The 22992-nt window shown below is 39.9% G+C and overlaps 3 protein-coding genes and 1 long non-coding RNA gene across 5 annotated transcripts; 1 reads left to right on the top strand and 3 right to left on the bottom strand.

Annotated features, from left to right (window-relative positions):
- The first annotated feature begins 1492 nt into the window (after positions 1 to 1492).
- LOC115757002 (protein PGR) lies at positions 1493 to 4040 on the top strand. Of its 2 annotated transcripts, XR_007198234.1 has the most exons (6): positions 1493 to 1714; positions 1815 to 1928; positions 2498 to 2720; positions 3321 to 3569; positions 3690 to 3918; positions 4002 to 4040. XR_007198234.1 is itself a non-coding variant. In XM_030697054.2 (5 exons), exons 1-5 carry the CDS (start codon positions 1566 to 1568, stop codon positions 3819 to 3821), a joined length of 867 nt encoding a protein of 288 aa, XP_030552914.1. In that variant the 5' UTR covers positions 1493 to 1565; the 3' UTR covers positions 3822 to 4040. The 2 variants fall into 2 exon arrangements, 1 of the variants encoding a protein (XP_030552914.1); XM_030697054.2 differs by having other exon boundaries at positions 3690 to 4040.
- A 271-nt stretch (positions 4041 to 4311) lies between these two features.
- On the bottom strand, positions 4312 to 5138 carry LOC115757003. Its single transcript, XR_004017275.2, has 2 exons — positions 4898 to 5138; positions 4312 to 4577 (listed from the first exon to the last, which is right to left on the bottom strand). It is a non-coding gene; the product is annotated as an uncharacterized LOC115757003 (long non-coding RNA).
- Positions 5139 to 7906: 2768 nt separating this feature from the next.
- On the bottom strand, positions 7907 to 11003 carry LOC115756974 (serine/threonine protein phosphatase 2A 57 kDa regulatory subunit B' kappa isoform-like). Its single transcript, XM_030696992.2, has 3 exons — positions 10829 to 11003; positions 8895 to 10073; positions 7907 to 8730 (listed from the first exon to the last, which is right to left on the bottom strand). The coding sequence occupies exons 2-3, from the start codon at positions 10044 to 10046 to the stop codon at positions 8374 to 8376; spliced, it is 1509 nt and encodes a 502-aa protein (XP_030552852.2). The 5' UTR covers positions 10047 to 10073; positions 10829 to 11003; the 3' UTR covers positions 7907 to 8373.
- Positions 11004 to 16375: 5372 nt separating this feature from the next.
- LOC115756983 (palmitoyl-acyl carrier protein thioesterase, chloroplastic-like) lies at positions 16376 to 20867 on the bottom strand. The gene is made up of 7 exons (XM_030697015.2): positions 20766 to 20867; positions 19287 to 19912; positions 18931 to 19064; positions 18103 to 18216; positions 17841 to 18012; positions 17693 to 17761; positions 16376 to 16923 (listed from the first exon to the last, which is right to left on the bottom strand). Exons 2-7 carry the CDS (start codon positions 19779 to 19781, stop codon positions 16654 to 16656), a joined length of 1254 nt encoding a protein of 417 aa, XP_030552875.1. The 5' UTR covers positions 19782 to 19912; positions 20766 to 20867; the 3' UTR covers positions 16376 to 16653.
- Positions 20868 to 22992: the final 2125 nt, after the last annotated feature.

Genomic DNA, 22992 nt, shown 5'->3' with positions numbered 1-22992 from the left:
TTATATCTTCAGATATAGGCATTTTCATTTTCCTAACAACATAATTCTGTCAGACGTGTATTATGCTTTTGTCTATAGAATGCATCTACTGTGAACCATGAGTCTACTGACAAACATGCAAAGCAAGACAGAGAGGTCTTATATAACTATTAAGCAACAAAGGGAGGTCTTCTATGGCTTTAATCCATATCCCAAGGGACCCAGTGACAACTTTTTATTTAACTACATGTGATGAAGACTCACATGTCTGATTTACGAGCAAGTGGCTTCTGCGGCAAAATGACTTGAGTTGAGTGAGTATCATTGGTATCCGAGATTGAATGGCTGATTATGCATATAGCATGGGCCGACTTTTCCGACCTTCTTGACCTATCAAGTCAAGCCCAAGGCAAAAGGTACATAATCAATATGATAACAGAGCTGCAATGATGGCTTCTTACCAGGTGATCTCCTATGCCAAAATTCTGTTTTTCCCATTCGACTTGACATAATGCGAGGGCTCACCTTACCGGGAAAATATGGCGGATCATGAGAAACTTTCTTTGCAAAACCATGGTATCATTGCAGAGGCTACAATGCTATGTTCGGTTAGTGACAGTAGAATGATGCAGAAGAACTACCAAATTTTAAGTGCAATGATTAAGCTACAAACGATATTTCATCGTAAAACACGATTTTTTGGTAAGAAGAGGATCCGAAGCTATCGACCCTCCATTGAGCAAGTCGCACAGCGTCTCCACCTTCGAATAGGCCATGGTTGGGTTGGTGGTCGGAGCTTTCTCGCGGTTGCAGAGCCGCTGTCTGGTCGCCCGTCGCCAGCACCACCGGACCTCGGCCGAATCACGCAGGTAACACGGAAGACGATCGAAACAATTTTTGAATTGGGGCGAAGGATTTTCGTGAACCCTAGGAGGAGAAATCTTCTAGTTTCTTTCAAAATCCCTCACCTTTGAAGGTCGCCATCGCCGCCGCCGCTCCTGGTCGCACGCCCCCGGCATAATCGTCGCTGCCACCTCCTGGTCGCACGCTCTGCCAGCTCCCTGTTCGTGGATGAACGCGGGGTTGGAGAAGCGAAGAAGAGAACCTGGGTTTTGGAAGTTTTGGCTTTTTTCTAATTCAATTTTTTTTGGACAAAAATGCCCTTATTCAACTCGCCGAAAATATTACACACTTACTGCCGGCGAACTGGGGCCCTCTTTTGAAATAAAATTGGGTACTTAGAACCCTTGTCTGAAATAAGATTCGCTTAGAACCCTTTTTACAAAAGATAAATGCACTTCGAACTTTGTTTTGAAACTTTGCCGCAACGAATTGTGGTGCCGTCCTAAAATGATTAGGTTCCTTAGGTACCACTAAATTTTGCCGGGCTACTTTTGTACGGAAAAAGGTCCCCCCATAAATGAAACTGAGCAAAAGCAACGAAGCCAGAATTATTGCGCCGAGGTACGGACACCCACCAACTTCTCCTCCCCTCCCTAGTCCCTCCTCGTTCTGACAATCTCAGTTTCAAAGGGCTCCCCAAAATCCTCCCAGAAAGCAAACACCCGTCACTTTCGCTGCAGCAAATGGAAGGAACCCACTTGGTTCGACCGGCGGTTGCGGCTCTCGTCGCTTCTTTGGTTGCGGTCAGAGCTTACGGGCGGAAATCGCTCGACTTTTCGGGGGCACTCGCCGGGTTCCTCGTCATGGCCGTTCACATCGCGGCTGGGTACAGGTGAGTCCGGCCGCTTTCTTTGCTTTCACGAACGAAATCCCTTGATTTTATTCTGCGAAATTTCGATTGGATTGTCTTCGTGGGTATCGAATTTGAGTAGGTATGGGGCTATGTTGCTCGTTTTCTTCTTCACTTCGTCGAAGTTGACCAAAGTTGGGGAGGAGAAGAAGCGCAAGGTTGACCCTGATTTCAAGGAGGGTGGACAGAGAAATTGGTAAATCTTTGCTCTCTCTCTCTGTGTCTCGAGCTCGATCGAAAAGTTCAATTTTTGTGCCAGCGTTGCTCGCAAATTGTAGGTGGGATTATTGGTACAGCTTGGTTTGAGCTGATTGGTGATTCTATTTTAGCGCTTTCCAATGAATGCCATGCCTTCTTGCAATGAAAAGAAAGGGACTAAGTACTTAGCAATTCAATGGGTGTTTCTCATACTTATAGCATAGTTAGGATATTCAGGGATTACTTCTTTGGTTACCTCTGAAGTGTGAAGCTATCGAGAGAATGTTGAACAAACAAACTTGAGTGTCTTTTACACACTTCTTTCGAACCTTGCAACCGTCGACCAGTCTGTCCAAAATGAAACCTTGCTTAACATGTGGCTGAGTTGCGCTCGGCATATCTTCCCCATCTTTCATGCGCTCACAGGCATAACTGATGATCTTATTTGGGCACTGGTTATGTGTCCGATGCCTAATTGACCTGTGAAGAGAATGCAGCTTCTGCGGATCAAGTTCTTATATTTATCAACGCTGATGTCCATGATGTTTGCTTGACTTTTCTTAACAGGGTACAGGTCCTATCAAATAGCGCCATTGCTACGGTTCTTGTCGTGGTTATCTGGACATTAACTGGATGGAAGGATGAGTGCTTGGACTCCGGAAAATCAGCTCTGATTACATCTCTTATTGGTGGTGTAATTGGTCACTATTCTTGCTGTAATGGAGACACATGGTCTTCAGAGCTCGGAATTCTTAGTGACGAGCAGCCACGACTAATCACGACCTTCAAGGTGTGTATGTTCTGTTCTTTTTCTTTGTGCCCATTGCACTGTTAGGAGTTTTCCCTTGCGAGTTGGAGTATATTGTCATTAGTCCCTTCAGTTTTAGGCGTCTGTTTTATCAACTACCTGCAATTTCAGCATTAGGATAATGCGGCATTTGATTATGGCTTTTGGTGGAAAAGGACTCCTGAACTTTTAGCCATTGGCATGTTCATGGCTGATGGATTTGCTCCTGAGCATTGACTTCAGTGGTTTTACTTTTCCCATCCACTGAGGCATCCTAAGGCCTTTACAATTCAAGCTGAATTGCTAGCTGAAAATTCTTGCAAATAATTTCAGTTTCTATGAATGGAGTGATTGAGGCGGCTCCAAAGATTCATGAATTTTCCTCCTCTGAATTCTTTTGTACTCATGAACGTTCTGCTGATCATATTCATATATACATTACGTCATTAAGCAGGTTCAATCCTACCCTGCAAGTAAGCAAGGAAAAGGGTAAACAGGAAGCTGCCTTACCTCGTACTCTAGTTATTCATGCAAGAGAATGATATAGTTTACTTCTGTGAGAATTTTAGTGTCGTCTCTAATTGGTTTCTGTATCGCCAACAGCCTGTGCGGAAGGGCACAAATGGTGGCGTGACTGTTCAGGGACTAATGGCTGCTGCAGCGGCGGGCGCTGTAATAGGGATATCATTCGTGCTTGTTGGATTTCTCACAACAAAATGCACGTTGGATGTGGCTTTGAAGCAATTATTAGTGATACCCCTGTCCACCTTGGCGGGACTTTGTGGGAGTGTCATAGATTCTCTGCTTGGAGCCACGTTACAGTTCAGTGGATTCTGCACAGTTCGGAATAAGGTCCGTATACTATAGCACTCGCGTCATCATCGACATGTTAAACCAATACATGCACTACAATGTTCAAAATCACAAGACATTTCACGTGGTGTAATCGAAATTTTTCGTGATTTTCTGCAGATTGTTGGTAAACCAGGGCCAACAGTCAAGAAGATTTCAGGACTCGGTATTTTGGACAACAATGCTGTGAACCTCGTTTCGATATTGATGACCACTATGCTGACCTCCATCGCCTGCGTGTACATCTTCTGAAGTCATCTTTTCTAGCTGAATAGTTATTGATAGATCGCGAAGGTAGTTCTCACGGGGCCCTAACTGAATAACTCCCGTGAGATTGCAAGTTCTTACAGGGCCCTATGCGATCAGGTAATTATTCCTTTTGTAAGCAGTGAACCGGGCAAACCTCATAATCCTTGTGATGGTTCTTGAGTTGGCTACGAACTGAGGAAGTATTGAAGACGACTGTTTCATTATCTCAACAAAACGTCAGCTAAACGTACTCTTTGCTCTTGGTTAATGTTGGTTGCTACTTTCGACCGTGAAAAAGATCTAATTTTCCGGTAGAAATAAGAAAGGGGGTACACGTAGCATGGAGTTATATTTTCGTTGCTTCAAATATTTTCTACTCATTTAGTTTCTTGACATAACTTGAGTTGCAAAGTACAAGCATTTCGCAGTCGGAAGCGCCCTCGTGGCCACGAATCCGTGTTATGCCTGAAATGGCATTCGCTTGGATCAGATAAAGGAAATGTGTTAACCCAGAATTGCCATGGAACTTCTTCAGGTATATTAGAAGATACACAAGAAGTGAGGCTTCATATTATTTCATAGTAAGATACACAGAAGAAGCCACAATCTTAGAGAACATCATGGGCACCGAGGGAGTGATACGCACACATGATGATGTTCATGTGGTGTTGTTTGTTTTAGGAGCAGCAGCAACAGATCATCTCCAAGCAATACTCGCAAGTCTCGAAGCAGCAGAAGCAGCAACACAGCGCGAACAGGCTGCACTTTCCAAAAGACCATTGCAACAAAAAGGAAAGAAAAAACCCATCAATACAAATGACGCGACGACAAAGGATACGACGACGACGACGACGGAGAAGATGATAATACATACGTTTTCGTGAAAACGCGTCAAACATATGTGGTCTAAGATCGTATGTGGGCGATCACTGCGAGTCATAATTAGCAAAACGCCAAAATTTTGACCACCATTAGAGGAGAAAACGACGAAAGAGAGAGCCACTGATGACCACAAGAAGAAGAACACGAGAAGGAGGAGGAGGAGGAGGAGGTTATGAGGGCTATGAACAGAGACCAACCAGGCGTAGAGGCAGCCCTTTTCTTCATGGCGTCGACGGACGTGATCGACGTGCGACACTTGCTGATAGCCTGGCGGAGCAAACATGGTCTCTGTCTGTCTGTCTGTCTGTCTGTCTCTCTCTTCTGTGATCAGAGCTGGGAGTAGAGTAAGAGAGAGCAGAAGATGATGAAGGTGAGCTGAAGAAGGGAATAAAAAAGGCTCAAGGATGCCATTAAGGAAGGAAGGCAAGAAAGAAAAGGATGGATATTGTTTCTTTTTCGTTTAAAATTATCCAGAAAGAAAAATGGAAAATATATACGCCATGAGAGGACACAGAAGGAAACTTGGTGGCAGCTTCCAACTATGCTCCTTTCTCTTATCCTCCTCCTTCATATTTTGGAGGCTCCTGACTCAACTATTCAACCATTTATATTAACCGTTTCGTTAGATATAATTACGATAATTCTCTACAATAGTTTTCTACATTAGAGACAACGATAATATTTATGTTAGTTTTTTTTAGTATCTCTCATGATTTTTGTACATATCTTGATCGATATATGTTATATTCGATAGCCCCATAAATAGGCGGGTCTAATGTTCATTATGATATATCGAATTATACAGAAAATTCTTCAATTCAATTTTCCACAGAATTCTTATTTGTTTCGATTGATCTATAACATTATAATCGTTCATTTCATCTCTAACGGTGGAAATATCGATTTAATGAACCATTTACGCTGTCTGTGAAATTTCATATGATGAACGGCTCTAGATTATGATTGATACTTTTTTGGAAAGAGGGTAAAGGTCGTATGTCCTTGGGTTTTTTTTTTTTTTTGGTTATGTTTTTTCCACTCTAGATTTCTAGGACATTCATTAAATTAGATCTTATTCTTGTGGATGTGATGATGCAGAAGAACCAAAATCAAATGCTGCAAATCAGTGTCCCTCTCCCTAGGAAGATCATTAAGTGGGATGAAGTGGAATATTCATTAACACCCCAATAATAGGACATCGGTAATACCAACCGTTTCATCATTCCACTATATCAATGATGAAAAATCAAGAATTCACTTTGGCTAGAGGCAAAGGACCTATTGCTAAATAAACTTAAGAAATGTCCATCTTTGACATTTTCATAGGTCCTCCCAACAATGTCAAATGTATCGATCAACCTTTACAATTGAAATTAAATTGAAGTTACATTCGAAGTTTCACCAAAATCTCGTCTATCCGAGAGAATTTAGGCTCGGTTTCGCACTTTCGGCTTATGATCGTTTGACCCATTTTATTACACGGTTATGGTCTCTCATCAAAAGTCGAACTCGTCAAAAGTAGGGTGCACCGAGACACGAAATAACTACACAACACAACATTACTATTTCACAAATATTTACTTTTTCTCAAAAAGCTGAGCTAAAATCGATGTTTTCAATTTAAATAGAGGTATTTCTGCGTCGATATTACGAAATAGTTATCTATCTAACTATTTAACAACAACATTCTAAGAAAAGATATTAATAGATATCGGTAGTTGCCCGGTCGTACCCAAACAATAATATGCCGGAGGGAAATGCACCTAAGATCAAATATTTGCTTTCCGTGGAAAATTCTGAACTTTCTTTTTGAGTCCGCGACACATAAAAACATAAACTTGAGGCTCAATACTAAATACATGGCAATTGAATCATGAGCCGAGATCATAAAAATATCTTGTAGGAAGTGGAATTAATACAATGAATTCAAAAGCATCAAACCTCTCTTGTTCGGAAGAATCGAAACACATCGAAATGGTACCAATCAATAATAGAAGGATTTGGCAGAAATATGTAAAATTGTCCCTCCTAAAAAGATTTTTCCAGAATAAATGGGTTACCTTTAATGTTGGGCACATGTTATGTTAATTAATTAAGCAAGTGATGCAAATGTTCAAGGTAGGGACAAGGCCATGCATCCTTGTCACTGCAAGACGTGTGACTTAAGCCATGGCGTCAGCTACACTTGACTCTGACTAAGTCTTTCCACGTGGCAACGTTTGTGTCCCTCAAATTTTCCTTTGCCGACCTTAATATTTTCGCAGTGAAAAAGAAGAAATAAACCATAAATTTCAGTATCAATCATTACTTTCAATTACCCAATTAGAAGGTAACACAACTCATGTGGAGAACAAGATTGATGTGATATCATAGTTGTCCGAATTAGGAGAAGGAAAGTCCCATAAATTTTATGGAATTTGTAACATTCAAGCCGTTAATGCAACCCGAAAACCGAGCCGATCACCTTAGTCTCACCAGCATGTCTATTAGTCTTGACTCTCTTCCAATGGTTATGCAATGCCGCCCGAGACGCATGCCCAGGAACATAAAATCAAATTACGACGTATGTCGAACTAGTGACCAATTGAGCTACCGCGCAGAGCGGTAAATAATACAGTAGATGTAAATGGGGGCATGACCCATCTTCATTCCGTTCCTTTTTGGCAACATCATGCATGAAGATTGCTTGTGCTCAACTGCCTGAGAAGGGAAGTTTGACAGCCGCTGGCCTGATGATGGGTTCTGTCAGCAGGAATCACAAGAATTTCTTGATGCACCTGCAAATGTACAAAAGCACTAGTTGCCAGTCATCAAAGGTCATGTATTACTTAGGTAGAAGAATCTCATTCCCCAGTTTTAGGCCAGGCCAGGCCAGACCAGACCAGACCAAGAATTTTAGCATCACAACCACCCCAGAATGGACAGGGCAACTGAAGAAAGGAAACCATTGAAGCATAAGGTCACAGACTGAAGTTGACAAAGTTTCAAAACTTGAGAAGCCTTGTATATTATCTAACAGAACCCACAAAAGTAAAACAGTGGTTCCTGAGCCTGAAGAGAGGCAAAGTTACCTCTTTTGCCCAGCATCTGTTAAACCAAAGCATTTTGATGAGATGGGCACCACGCCTCTTCTGAAATGTGCAATTCATGGAATGACTACAGGTTTGCTAACTGGTGCTTAAGTCCGAAAGGCTAAGAGGCGATGGCATGCTTTTGCAAGAGCGAAAGGTATAGCTTACAAAGAACATAACTATAGCAAATGTAGCCAGACAAGACAAGCTCTACTATACATTGTCGAATTCCCATGTCAAACAGCGAACACGTCAAACGGCGAAAATGTGCCTACCAAATGGCCGTAAAAGAACATGACGCGATGCGAATGTTCTCAGCAGGCACATCGGATACAACTTCCAAAGAATAAAAGCAAACATACTGAGCCTAAGATACTGGAACGAGAGGAACCATGGCTATGGACGATTTCAAGGGAAACTGCTTCCCATTCCCACCACACAAAAACCCCCATGCGGAAGTAAAAAACTGCTCGCATTTTTAAGTCTACATTCATCTCAGAGATCAAGCTCCACTAACAATATTAAACTTGGCCTAACAAATGTACAGACATGACTCGATCGGGTCAGATTGCCGTTATTAGTTTCCCTTACTGAGACTACTCTCAGCAGGTGATGGAGCATGTGGCGGGTTCAACCGAAAGGAAGATATTATTGCACACAGGTTGGACAGCAGTGGCATTTTCCAAGCGTTCCCATGTTGCTCTTCGCTTCTCGGCAGCCACATTTGACAAAAAGTTGTCTTCTTCCAGCTTGCGCTGGCATGCGGACATGAGTTCTTCATCCATTTCTGTTAAAATCTTTTTAAGATTTCTCGTGAGGTTGAGCACAGCTTGGTTCCAATGGTTTTGTATGTTCTGCTCAAGAGATGAGAAGACGAGGGGCAGAACCACCTGCCTGTTTTGAGTGACCAGATGAAGGACGTGCTCATTGTTCCATAGCAAATGAGCACGTTCTGCTACCTGCAGTAATTGAGAAAAAAATGAGGTTCTTCTGTCAGGTCCAAATTTCAACAACTTTAAACAGAAGTCAGAATGCTCTTCTTTCTAACTTTCAGTAAATAAGTAAGATTAATTAAGCATAGTGCACAGCAATACATCAATCTCTGTTTATAAGAAAAATTCACCTGGTAATGTGAGCTAGTGAGACAGCATCCAATGCGCCGAAAGAGTGGGACCATGATCTTCTGGAATTCAACCAAACTAGTCATCTCTAAAACCTCTTCCAGCTCACTCAAGAACATCAACTCCTTCTGGCTGTTCGTCAGGGGCCAACACTTCAATAGGCCCTTGATCACGTCACTGGCCAATTTCGGATCTTTTTCTACAAACTGGATAACACAGTATGTTAGCTGTTGATGATACACGCCCACTGACTTTGGTTTATGCAGAGGGATTAGAGCCCTCAATAAGAACATCCTATGTTCCTCCTTCAACGGCAATGCAAACCCAGTAATTACACTTCCAAAGATCTCTAACAACTCAGCAATTCCATTGTGCCGTTCTGTTTCAAAAACAAAACGGTATATGATATTACTGACGGCCTTCCTGATAAAGGGTCTGTGCACCATGAACTTCCCGTAAATTCGGTGCAGAATCGTTTTCAAGCAGTCTCTTTCTCTCGGATCCTCAGAATCGAAGAGGTCAAGCATCCTCGACATAAAAGAATCATCTACATATTTCTTTGCAACCTTTGCATCAAGAGAATTGTAACTGATAAAACGGAGTAGCAAGTCATACACGATTTGTAGATGTGACCATGCAGGGTCAAATATTGGTTCCTCATCCTCAGCTTCACCTCCAGAGCTATTTGACCGGTACTTCGGAGGGAAGACCCTAAACAAGTTGATCGCGCACATCTTACACATGGCAGCTATTGCTGATTCATTGAACTTAGCTGATCCACTAGAAACAAATTCGACAAGCTCGATCAAAGTTTCATGCTTAGAATTTATTTCTGTGTAGTTCTTATCGGAATCGCTGAAATCATAAACCTTGCAGCAGAAGTTCAACTTACTGATGAACAGGTTCTGCTTCTGGGAATTCGATACATCTTTGAATGACATAAATGGCTCGACAGCCTCCAGTCCTGTCATCATGCTAGCAGGGAAAACTGCAGACGACACCCTCTTGACAACATTAAATCGGCTTGAGAAAGTACCCCCTCCAATCGTACACTGAAAACCATTGGAATTGTCACCAGGGTCATTCCCAGCAGTATCCTGGGAATCACCTTTTGGTGACTTACGTGGTATTTTGTTCAGAATTTGCTTCAGCATTGTGACAACTGAATATGCTTTTGACGCCTGGAATAGGGTTATAAGTTGATTAGCCAATTCAGAGCAAGAAATGCAATGGAAAAAAGACAAACAGCAGGACCTAATAGACAAAGCATTTCTCACCAAGAGGATTGGACATATAGATCCGCTAAATCTATTGCACAACATCAAATACTATCAGAGCTTTATATCTGAGATCCTTCTCACAGTTGCAAGGAGAGAGAGAGAGAGAGAGAGAGAGAGAGAAGAGAGAGTCTGTTCTGTCATGATATGCATCTCTTGAATGGATCTTTTAAGGTTCAATGTTTAAGTTCATCAAGATGGCAATTATGGTACGAAAAACAGAAGCCAAACTCGTGCAGGTGATTATGTCGAGAAGGGGCTCAATCACTTTTATTCTGTAACATAGTTGAACAAAATTAGAATCACATTGATGAAAACTTTCCCCAAATTCCCGTCAGTTTCCAAATTTTTACTCCAACAATTTGCAGATCAAGACTTCAGTGAAGGTCAGTAAGCTCAAGAGATCGAAATGACATCCCCAAAAGGCGAATTTCACTCTAAAAATCCCTCATTTCAGCGAAGTTTTCCTGGATAGAACCTCAGATCTGAGATGACATGATATTCAGACAGAAAACCACAACTAGATCTACCCAAAATGTTGCCCAAGACTCTAAATTGACCAAAACCCACATCAAGAATCAGCTGAAGCGACAGTGGCAAAGAAAAAACATCGAAATTTTAGCAAGATGCAGAGAAACAGAGGCGCAAGGAGAAAATACCTGCTTACACCATGAAGCTACATGGAAATGAAGGAGACCACCCGGATCACTGGGACAAGAGAGAAATACAAACGGGATTCAACTTTTCTTGAGATTTTCTTTCTTTGTAAATCGGAATACAGAGAGAGAGAGAGAGAGAGAGGAGGAAGGGATGGACAAAGCATTTCTGCTTTATATCATCACGGGGGTGGTGGGTGTCTGTCCCCACATGGAGTGGGAGGGCGATTCTTGAGGTTTGAGAAGGACTGTGGGTTGTTGTTTTCCATGTGATCTTGATTTCTTTTGGGGTGCTTCCAAATTTTCGTTTTTTTTTTTTTTTCAAGGTTTGATCTTTGTGTCTTGGATCTCCATGAACTGTAATGATGAAACATCAATTACGGTTCCTCGATTCAGTCGAAACAAATGAAGAGGTTGTCTTTTATATATTTCTTGAGATGGGGTTGCAGGTACTCTGTCGACACTCACCAGTCTCACCACACCACCAAACGAGTAGAAGCAAAAGAAGAAACAAATAGAAGTAAGGAGAGGAGAGAGAGAGAGAGAGAGGGGTAGTTTTGGAATTAAAAGACTGCATAATGATGATAAGACTGGGGTCCGGTACTACCGTTGCAGATTAATGTAAGCATTTTTCTGTACAATTAATCTGTGACGGAGTATATTGTCACTTACTATATTATCTCTTGAAGAATCCAAAGCCAGCTAGTCATGAGTGTAAAGGGTAATCTTGACATTTTGTGGCCGGGGTTACAGTTGCAATCTAGGGCCTGGTTCCACAGCAGTTAAGCGGTTAAATGGATCTATAAGTTCATGAACATCGTCGATTTTCGAGCTAGTAAACTTGTAAATTTATCATCCATTTAGACACTAGAAGAATCAATGGATTTTCACCATAGTTTTTCTAATCAATCAAATTCCGGATTGAGTCATGAGATCGGCCCAAGATACTTTGATCTCTTACATTTTTCTCAAACCTACGTATTATACATGCTAATTTGAATTGATAAATGAGCGGCGCTATTTTCACTCCCGTCTTAGATAAGGCACTCTTCTTTTCAATCAATAGACCAAAATATCCTTCTCTCTTCAAGTTATTATATTTTTTTTATCAACTTAACCAACATAACTGCCTTTATTTCTTTTTTCCCTTTTAAATATCAAATTCACAATATAAATGTCAAATTACACCCAATAAAAATCATTCTATAATGCATCATGTTATCACCTTTCCTAGAGAAGTTGGTTATTCTTAATTTATGATCTCATGCTTTTAAGTAGAAAAGTTATATAAAATGTTAGAAATTTCTAGTTATAACGGCTTATGAACATACAACTAACTATCTATTTTTTATGAAATAGTTTGAAGAAAAATTTATTACAAAGTTGAAATTTAAAATCTAGTATAATTATTGCTTATTTGTACTTTGTTTCACATTTTAATATGAATTGCAAGATAGTGTTGAAAATTTATTTACACATTTTGCATTTTCAAACTCCTATAAGTTGATCCACTTGCTATGAGATTGAATTTACAATCAATATTAATTCTTTTCTTTATACCAAGAGTCGATCAACACGAAATTTCATGTTTTTTTTCCTTTGTGTTTATCCTTTGTTAATACATATCTAAATACAAATATGTTCGACATTTTATTACGCTTTTAACAAATTAATCTTTTCCATTTTGTGATCAATTTTACTCTTCCGTTTTTATCAAGATCGACTAAAAATAAAGGTAGATTTGTGGATTAGCCTGATACAAAAAAAAAATATTTAATTGAAGAAAGAGAAGGGTATTTTAGTAAGTTAATTAGCAAAAACGAGTGCCTTAGCCAAAATGAGAGTAGAAATAGCACCTCCCTTGATGAATATTCTGATTTTTACAATTGGTAAGCAGTTTCCAGTCGAAAGAGAGAATCTATTCTTGTTAGCAGTTGAACAAGACCACTAGAGCTAGTCACCAATACAATCTCTCACTATTGTCCTTTATTTTATTTTTTATTTTTTTTGTCTTTGAAAGGTGTTCGCATCACAAGATGTCTCCATGGAAAAGAGTCCACTCAAGGTCATATTTTGGTATCCGATGTGTGATAGGAGACGTCGGCCATGGTGGCGACGGGGCGGCTGGTGGTGTGATGTCGAATGAAGGACGGCAAGTATTTGATGGTAGCGATGCCAACGACCGGCGGCGATGGTGGTAGGGGTGGGGTTGCTAGTGACAGTGGTGCCGACGACATCGAGGACAGTGATGACTCTGGTAATAAAAGGTGGTCGGGCGAGGCGATAACATGGGGGCTATTGTCGTTGATTAAGGCTCTAAATAAGCCAACATTTTAGCTAGCTGTTCTGGGTTGAAACCCCATTTCTCAAAAGTCAAAAAATTCAGCTCAATTCTTTTTTATTCCAAGTTAAACTCGTGTAACTAAAAAATGAATTAATTCTTCATAACCATCTCGAAATAATTTATTCTAATAGGTTGCAGATAGAATTAAACAGATGGTGCTTTTATTTTTGTTGCGATTTTTAAATACATTTTATAAAACATACATGAACAACAATCTTCCAAATTTACTTTGCCATCAATAAATAGGTCCTAGCCTTACCCGATTTAGACTATATTTTTATTTGTATTTTTTGCAATGGAATATCATTATGAATCTTACTAAAATTAGAATGGAAACGTCTTTTTGTCATAACCAAGTCATCGGGCACATTGGATTCAACTCGAATAAGCACACTCAGCTGAAGCTTAAAAACTCGAGCTCAAGTCAACTTTTGAGCCTTATGTAAGCGAGTCAAATCGAGTTGGGCTCGAGTAATAATCTGACTAGATTACACCCTAGCAGTGGCGGAAGTGGTGATTGGACAATGAAGATGTGATTCACAAGTCATAAGTTTCAAGCGCTGTCCACAAAATGACTTGAACTTTTGGAAAATATGTTTTTCATTGGCCAGGAAAAATCTCTATCTTCACCATGTTTTCCAAATCATGCCAAGCACCAGAAGATAAGGTACATTCTTGAGAATACTTCGTTTTACCACCACATGGAAGCCTTAAACTTTACTATTTGTTAACTAGATATAGTATAGAAACTACATTATTTATGTGGAAGGGAGAGAGGGATGGTAAAGAAGAAACTGGTTGAAGTAAAATTACTCAAATATAAGAAATGTTAGGGTAAAAGACCATAACTATTGGGGTGTGGTTTATACTCCCCATCGACAGGAAAGCATGGGGGTCCGAAGAAGCTGTCTCGGCGGGGGTTTCAAGGGGCAGCTCCCTTGGACACGAGAGGGTTTTTATAGTTTGAGACAATAATTTTTCATTAGTAGTTTGGGCTTGGACCTATAAATAGCTATTGTTATATATATATATATTCTTTTTCGCTTGTAATTGAGTGATGTAACGAGAGGTGCGAGGTGCAAATTTTAAAGGAATCTTCCGCTAGACGTAACCCTAATTTAAGAGGGAATCGGTATAAAATCTTGTATCTGGATTTCTTTTTCTAGATTTTTTACTCTTTACTTCATTGTGATTTGTACATCGAATCCTAACAATAATGACCCTTTAAATTATCAAGTCGACATTGCGAAAATTAATTTTCAGAGAAAGGAATATGGTGCAATATAATGCGCAAATTTGGTAATTAAGCGCAAAACTAATATAATCTTGTATCGACAAAAGAATTTTAGATAGGCCTGTGGACAAATTCCGTATAACTCAAGAGTGACTAGCAAAATGCGTTACGTTATTTTGATTTGGTCATCAAAGGTTCCATTAAGGAAAGTTTATTATTTCCATTGCACTGTTTTTTATCGTGTTACATGTAATCAATGCGTTGGAGATCACGAAATATTTCCATGTCAATATGCTTAACAGAACACTCTTTAACAAGACCCAGTTGTCTAATAAACTATAAAACGATGAAGCGTCTAATATGAGTAGCTAGTGAAATGCTCAGCTTCTATGTAGCTCTTTAAACTTTGTGATGTGAATCGTCGAACCTCAATAGTACTTCTACACCCTTTCAAAAAGAAGACAAGAAGCATTATTGCTGTGGGTTTTCCCTTTTGCTTTTGGAAATGTGGCCAAGTAAAAGGCGGGAAATAAATAGGGGTTTGCAAATGGGGAGGCAAGAAAGTGGTGGCACAAGAGTCCAGGACAGACAAGATGATTATGAAACCTTTGAAAGATGTCTGCCTAAGGCTTGGATGTTGTAGAGCTGGAGATGTGTCTCATGTCACATGCAGCAGTTGGGTTGGAGTCATTTCTTGCTGGTAAGTAGTCGTCTGAAATTTGAGGTTTAGCTGCTGTTGTGGGACTCAGAAGTACCTCTTTCTATATTGGGATGGGACCTTTCAATTTGAGAGAAATAATGTAGTTAATTTATGGAGTTGGGAAGACTATCAATCAACAGCAAGTATTTTCCTAAACAACTTTTCTGCAAAAATCATTAAGTTGATGAGACACACAATAAGATTTTTTGGAAGATTAATGAGCCTGGGTTGATGCGATCGAGAGATGTATTTCGAATGACCAATTTGGGTTTTGCCAAAAGAGAGATTTGATGGAAATTTATAAAAATGAACATAAAGATTTATAGAACTTTTAGGCCGTCTATGGTTCATGGCCATGGAATCATGAATGGATATTTACACGTGATTCATGAACTTTGGCTCAATGTGTAATATCATCTTTAAACTTTTAATTTATTCAATATAGCCTCTAAAATTTATCCCAATGTGCAATGTTATTCATGAACTTTTAATTTATTTAATATGATCTCTAAATTTTTAGTACATATACAATATAATCATTGGACTATTTTAAAATGTTTAATGTTATCTCTAAACTTGAATTAATGGAGGACAATATTGAACATGGACTAAATTGATCGTGCACCGTAAATTCAGGGACCACATTGAATAAATTTAAAGTTGCACAATAGGCATAAGTTCAAGGACCACATTGAATAAATTAAAAGTTCAAAAATGACATTATATATTAAGCCAAAGTTCAAGAACCATTTTTGTCATTTTTGATGAAATGAAATCTCATTTTAGGCTGTCCAATTCATTGGAGTGGGATTCCTTTTCTACTGTGCGGTTACAATTTTGCAAATGAAGACACATGTCCAATGTGAGTTGCAAATGAAGTTAATAATACATGACAGAAATGGAACGTGTAGATAGTTTCTCAAATCGACACATACAAAGTGGTTAACGAGAAAATATGGATAGATACAGAATGAAGAAACAACCGAGAAGATCCCACAAATGGACACAAGGTTCCATTTGCGATGAAGATGAAGTCATTTCCATGAACTCAAACCTCAAGCCTTTGTTAATGTTCCTGTCCTCCTCACTGTGTTTTGAGTCATAGATCGAATCTTGAGAACAAATGGAATGACAGCAACCCATTTGAGTTCCCAAATGGAACTCTGTGTCCCTAGCCAAGCCGATGCGATGGTCGGCCGACATCTCCATTAAGAGTCCTCACAAGTTTCGCAATGGAGAGAGAGAGAGATCTGGTTTTGTAGAACTTGAAGCTGATGAAGCTCACAGTCATTAGAATACCAAGTATAACAAAACAAATAGGAATAGATACATATCATGTTCCCAAACATCGATACTCTTAAGACTTATATAGCTAAAGCTCAAAACGGAGAGTAGAACATACAATTTACAGTGGACTTGGATTTCAGGCATCAAATTAGATGTATAGAGAGTGATAAGAAACCAGAAACATCTGAGAAAGTAGCACATAACTTTACACAAGCAATGAACAAATACTGCTAATTCCATCCCTCTACGAATAACTCAGAATATTAAGCACTTTCCGCCGGCACCTCACCAGCAACTCCACAGTTGCTCGAGTATTTGGGCCGCCACTCGGTCCTTCCCCTCACGATTTCAGCCCCATTTTCAAGTCGAAGCAGATGCTGGCACTCAACTTCACCGCAACTTTTAAGGTCACCGTCCCGATTGCCAGAGATTGCAGTCAGCGACTGGAGCACGCTGTCCCTACCACATTCCCTCCTGTACTCCAATGTCAGGGCTGAGATCTCATGGCTCTCCAGGATTTCTGGTGGAGCACTCTGCAGAAACCACCACATCATTTAAAACCAACGAAACCGCCACATCATTTAAAACCAACGAACTTCATAGCATGAACCAAAGGACAAAGATGTAACTCATAGCAATTCCCATAACAGATTGACTGACTGAAGGCGAAACTAACAAAACAAGTTGCTAAGTCGAGGCATATGTTGTAATCTCGATATATAATTTAAAAAGTGGCCTTAAATGATGGATGATATTGCATTTTTTTTCCTCTATGATCAATCAACACTTTCCCGGTAGTACAACACCTCAAGACAAAAGCAAAGCACCAATTAAGCATTGCAAAGAAAAAATTAAGATTGATGAAAGACAAAAAAGCAAAAAATATGGGAAAACAGCAATGCCGTGCTGTGGTGACTCAGATCATGGGTGTGGTCATAATCCCAAAGGATATTTCAATCTGATCCAAAACAATGTTCAATTCAAAAATAAAATTAGACCTGGGTTTCTCCTGATGAAATATAATCATCTAAAATACTAAGGTAACCCAGCAAACCTCACAGGGTATATGCACAATCACCTGTCCAATAAAATCACCACCCGACTTAAATAAAGTTTTGGTAACTATAGTCAATATAGAGTTAACTTATAGCGTATCAGCATGAAACAGCCAGTCCAACAAATGCTACCATAATTGGACAATGCAACCAAGAAAAGCTACAAAAGCAAGCGGATGAAGAACCAAAAGGAGATGAATAACAAAAGGTCGGTAGTCAAAGCAATTAATTAGCCAAGTCATTTTACCTCGAGTATCCAGCCGATGTACTTCACATTGTTAACATGCTGGTTGACATCTAAATCATTCCATCGAGGCTGAAGAAAGAGCAGATAAAATTGTTTATAGGGAGTCAGAAGTTCATCAATGCATTAACTTCATAGCCAGTTAACATACTGTTAAACCAGTGCGTATAAAGTCTGCTGTGTTGTCATCTAATTTTGGTAGTCTCCGGTCATCCTCCTCCACGACTGGGGCAGAATTCAGAAAATAAGGTTCTATTTCTTCTCGAACTTCTTCCGGAATTTTGGACAATTTTCTGGTTTTCTTATTCATCATCACCCACAAACTGCGAGTCATAAAAGGCAGAACATAAGGTTACATAAACTGAAATCAAATGCAAAGCACAATAGAACTAAACTTAAAACAAAACTCCCACCTGGAGGCTCTTGTTAAAGTTTCTCCAGTTTTGCAGTCACGTACACGCCAATCTCGCCGCATACCATTCTTCCCCGACCCAGAGACCCAGGTATCTACTTGAACCACATCCCCCCTGCAATAGAGATGCACATAGCCCTATCAGTTGCTCATATAAAATCGTAAACTCCTAAAATTGTATAAAGCTACCACTAGTTTCCATACTAATATATAATCTCGTCACACTTTTAAAGGTCAACAAGTAAATCTTGAGAATTAGCCAGCATATTCATAACTTCCTCAAGCAAGCATCATCGTGAAATGACAAAAAAACAACATCAACAAGCTAATTTAATAGCATACTTCACTGCAGAATCAATGCTGCTTTATCTAAAATATAGTTGTAACAAGAGGTTGAATGCCCATTTCCTCCATTTTTCTTTCCGTGGGAATTAAAATGTGAAAACCACAGGAATAGTCAAGATACTGGTTGCATAATTTTCGAAATTTAAGTCCACATTTCAAATACATTTCAACTCTCTCGGGACACTGCCACCTATGAGTGCTAAAAATGTCAATGTTAACCTTTCAACATGTATCGACCAAAAAACTTTCAACATGTGCATTACAACACCACTTTGTTCTGAAGTATTAACTCAGTGCTTACACTATTGCCCGCCACAATACGGACATAGTGCACTCCACAACAAGCAAATACAAACTAGAAACAACCAACCAGAACCTCAAATATCAAAGCCAGATTGACAGAGAAGGTTCTTTAGAGAAATCAAAAGCCACACATGCAATGAGAATCCAACAGCACAATTAATCAAATACAGTGGCTACTCACCAGGCAGGGTAGCGATTTACCAAAACCTGCATTTTGGCAACAACCCATATTAGATTCCTCTTGTACATCTCAGGGGTTGAACCAAAGCCATCATCAAGAAGCCCAGCAGACTTGACATGATTGAGAGCCGTTTCCTGAAATTCCATAAAACAAAGCTTATTATAACATGAAAAGGCAACAAAGTTGACACAAGTGTAAAACGATACATGCTAGTGAAAAAAATGCACAAACAACTAAAAGTGCAATGTGCAGAGCTGCTTCTTTTATTAGCAAGATTGATAACTAAAACAGTCAACAAATACGTTCTACGGGAGAAAGAAGTTGTTGAACCATATTACTAAGCTGGGAAAGTCTACCTGCAAGTGATTCATTAACGTGTCTATGGATGCTGTACGATCAGCCCCTATTTCATACGACCTAATAGAAAAATTCTGTGTGTAAACAAGGCCATCCTGGACAATTCTCCCTAAACCAAATGGGTCAACAAGCACATCTGGCCTCTTTGGTTTCCAGTCAAGCATCATCCATTGCTTTTCCGCTGCCAAGAATACCGTAGTAATAGCAGCAAGTAGCATACTCCAATCAGGCAATTGGTTGATAAAAGTCCTAGGTGCGGTGGATGGCCTATTACCCTCATCCTTGACAATCCCAGGAAGTGTTGCCAAACCAACAGAAGTACCATTTATTTTCTGAGGGGCCTGCGCATTTGCCTTCACCTGCAAGGCCCCAGAACCAGAATCTGACTTCGACATTCCCAATTTGGCAGGTCCATTTCCAGATTTGGTTGATTTCGCGACCGGTTCAGGTGAAGGAACTGGAAAAAAAGCAGAAGCAGCAGTGGTGGCAACCATGACCTTTAACTTTTAAACAAGCAGGTTCACAGATCAGAGCCCTACTGCAGCTAAGTAATCGAATAAATGTCACACAACCGGCACAATCCGTGCAGGCCTCAGCAGAATAAGTAAATACTGGCACGGACCCTCTGCAAGAAAGCCAACATTTGGAATAAGAATACTTTAGATATCATATCCGAATTTTTTTTCAAAAGAATCAGTGGGAAAAAAATCAAGTATCAAGATGCCAACTTCTTCTGGAACAAGATGCCACTAAATATGCTGATAATCCAATCAAAGTGTCTCGTGAATAAATATAATTCAAAAAAAAAAAAAAGGAAAAACTCTCAAACTAGTAAAACCAAGTTTCAAAATTTCATAAACACCATCACCAAAAAGATTTAAGCACCCACCAAACAAGGAGCTTCTGAGATCCACGCGATTTCCGGCTTTGGCTCCCTCTCAGTTTTTCTCTTATGGGTCCTTAGTTTTGCTTTCAATTTTAAATTCGATCACACGGAGCATATGGCGTCTGTTTCCCACTTTTCTCCCAATATACGAACTCACAGAAATCAGCATCCACAAAACGCGCTAATCTGCCGTCGACACAGTATATAGAAAATGATAATAAATGGGACGCCAAAACTTGTGTAAATTATTCACAATACGAACGCAGGATGAAACGAAAAACCCAGCAGATCTAACCTCCAAACAAAGAAGGACAAAAAAAGAAGAAAAAAAGAGAATAGATCCACGTAAAAATCATCTCGATCCATTAAAATGCCACATTCGAATCGATACCCAACAATCGAGAAAGCTAAAGAGGATTTCACAAATCCCCACAGACCCAGAACAGATGATAACACCAAATCATCCTCCCACCTTCCAACTATAATGGGTTTTCTCCGTCCCGCAGAGAAACAAACAAAGCCGAGATCAACAGACAGGACAAGGGGAAAAAAAGGGAAAATTCGAGCGAGAAAATGCAGGCATTACCCGTACCTTCGAGAAACGCACGGCTGGGCTAATGCGAGGAGGAAAAAAAAAAAGACTTTTTTCACCAAACAAAGTGGACTTTCGAGCAGGTGAAACCAGGGCTAGAGAGAGAGAGGGAGAGGCGTGATAGCAAATCAGCGAGAGAGAGAGAGAGAGAGAGAGGACGCTTTGGGAAGCTTGCGAAATGCGAGTTTTCCTTCGTTATCTTTCCTTCTGTCACAGCGGTTTCGAACTTTTTCTGGGAAAATTTAAGAGAGAGAGAGAGAGAGAGAGAGAGAGTCTTAGGGCCAGCGGAAAGGTGGGTGGCAGGTATTTGGCGTCCAGCGACATTTTTTATAAATGCAGAGGGGACACGTGGCGGCCACTGGCCACCCCATCTCCAAATTTCCCAAAAAAACCCTTTTTCTTCTCTCTTTATTGGTTTTTTCTTAAACCGTTTTCCCTCTGTTATGATTAATTCTTAGTGACCGTTTTGGTTACGTTTGTTTTCTTTGTTCTCCATGTGTAAATCATGATATTATCGCGTATTTAGTTTATTTAAAGAAATAAATTGATGAATATTTTCTTAACATCGTTTTTATTGAATTCGAAATGTTTTTTTTTAGCTATTCTTATCCTGTTGTTTTTTATGATACTTTTCACTTATAAACTATAACATTTATGGTCAATACCTTCACTTACTCGAATTTGATTTATGAATGACTTTTTCCTCTCTCACGTTCCTCATAACATTTACTCAATGAGGCTCATCTCACATTGCAACGTTACATGTTGTGATCTTTGATACCAACACAAGAACACAACTCGAAAGCTGCACGAATCGTGAAGTAGAAATCCAAACTCGACACGGCATGTCCCGCCCCTAGAACGGGTACCGATCCACCCACATCCTCATCGTCCTCATTTTTCTACAAAGAATACTTTATGATCATGTTGATTCGGCATAGAGAATACTTTATGATCACATTGAACTATTTCCGTACCTACCCACTATTAGTAATTGCGGCTCCTAATTAGCTCGGCACAAGGTTGATCGATGCAGCAATTTCGTCGCCAATAATTATTAACTAGTTCTATTTAAATATATGCATGAATTGGAGGAGGAAGAGGAGTTTGAGTGAGATTGGAACTTCGACCAATGAGGGGAAAAGTATGGTCAACTAATTTTGTCTATATGGTCAATGTCGTTCAAAAGAAGGCGCGAGTCAAAATCTGATCACAGAAAGAAAATTCAAAAGAAAAGGAAAGTCTGGAGGCTTCTCTCGGCAAATGGCGAGGTGGTGGGACCACCGAATGGCAGTCTCGTAATTTTTGGCCTTTGACGAGGATGCGCGGGTAATATAATATTGTCCGCATCTACAAGAAGGGCACCAGCCTTCTTGGGTCCCAGCGGAACAAAGAGCGAAAGAAGTAGTTATATTTAATTGAGTTTGCGTGTGATTAAAGGCAAAATTAGGAGTGAGAGGAAGGAGGAAGACGCAAAAACCGAGCCCGAAAGCTCGGGCCTGATTTCTTTGGGCCCAAATGGGCCCGGGCATGGATTCCGGGCCTTCTTTATATTTTCAATTTGAGTTTGGATCAGCCGGAAAAAATTAAAAATTTAACATACGAAAGAAAATGAGAAATGAATTGTTTGTTCCAGAGACACTGTGGTAGAATCATTAACAAGTTGAATAACTAACTAAAAATCAAACAAACGTGAAGGGATGGGATAAGGGCCGAATCATGAAAAGTGACCGAAAACATGCCCAAAAAAAGGTTCTTTTTTTACGCCGAAAATGGCCTTAACGTCTCTAGCAACTCGCCCCCGACATATCAGGCTCTGATTGAGCTTTCCGAGTTGTACTTACGAGCTTCGTCACTCTATCTAAATCAAAAGTTATTTTCCTCCTTTGAATCAATTTTAAACCCGTGACGGGATAGATTCTAGATTCTAAGGCATGTGGGGAAGGTTCTAGATTTTAGAAATTGAGAAACTGAATTTCGACGAATGAGTTCTAAATGGAAATTGAACCTAACTCTAGAACCGTTCACTCCTATTCTAAGCTCATTCCAACTTGAGTTTCGAAAGATCGGTAAAAGTTCACCCCCTTCGGGACTCTTTTTTTTTTTGTTTGGGGGGGGGGGAGGTACGACCCGGTCATATGAGCAATTGGAGTGAGGAAGATTCGAGTTGGGGCCCAATCCGACTTAGATTGCTGTCAGCTATCATCAGATAGTTTTCAAATACAAT

This window comes from Rhodamnia argentea, chromosome 4 (genome assembly GCF_020921035.1).
Source record: "Rhodamnia argentea isolate NSW1041297 chromosome 4, ASM2092103v1, whole genome shotgun sequence".
Taxonomy (NCBI): domain Eukaryota; kingdom Viridiplantae; phylum Streptophyta; class Magnoliopsida; order Myrtales; family Myrtaceae; genus Rhodamnia; species Rhodamnia argentea.
Note: the sequence above shows the minus strand (reverse complement) of the source record. Positions and strands in the feature narration are given on the sequence as shown.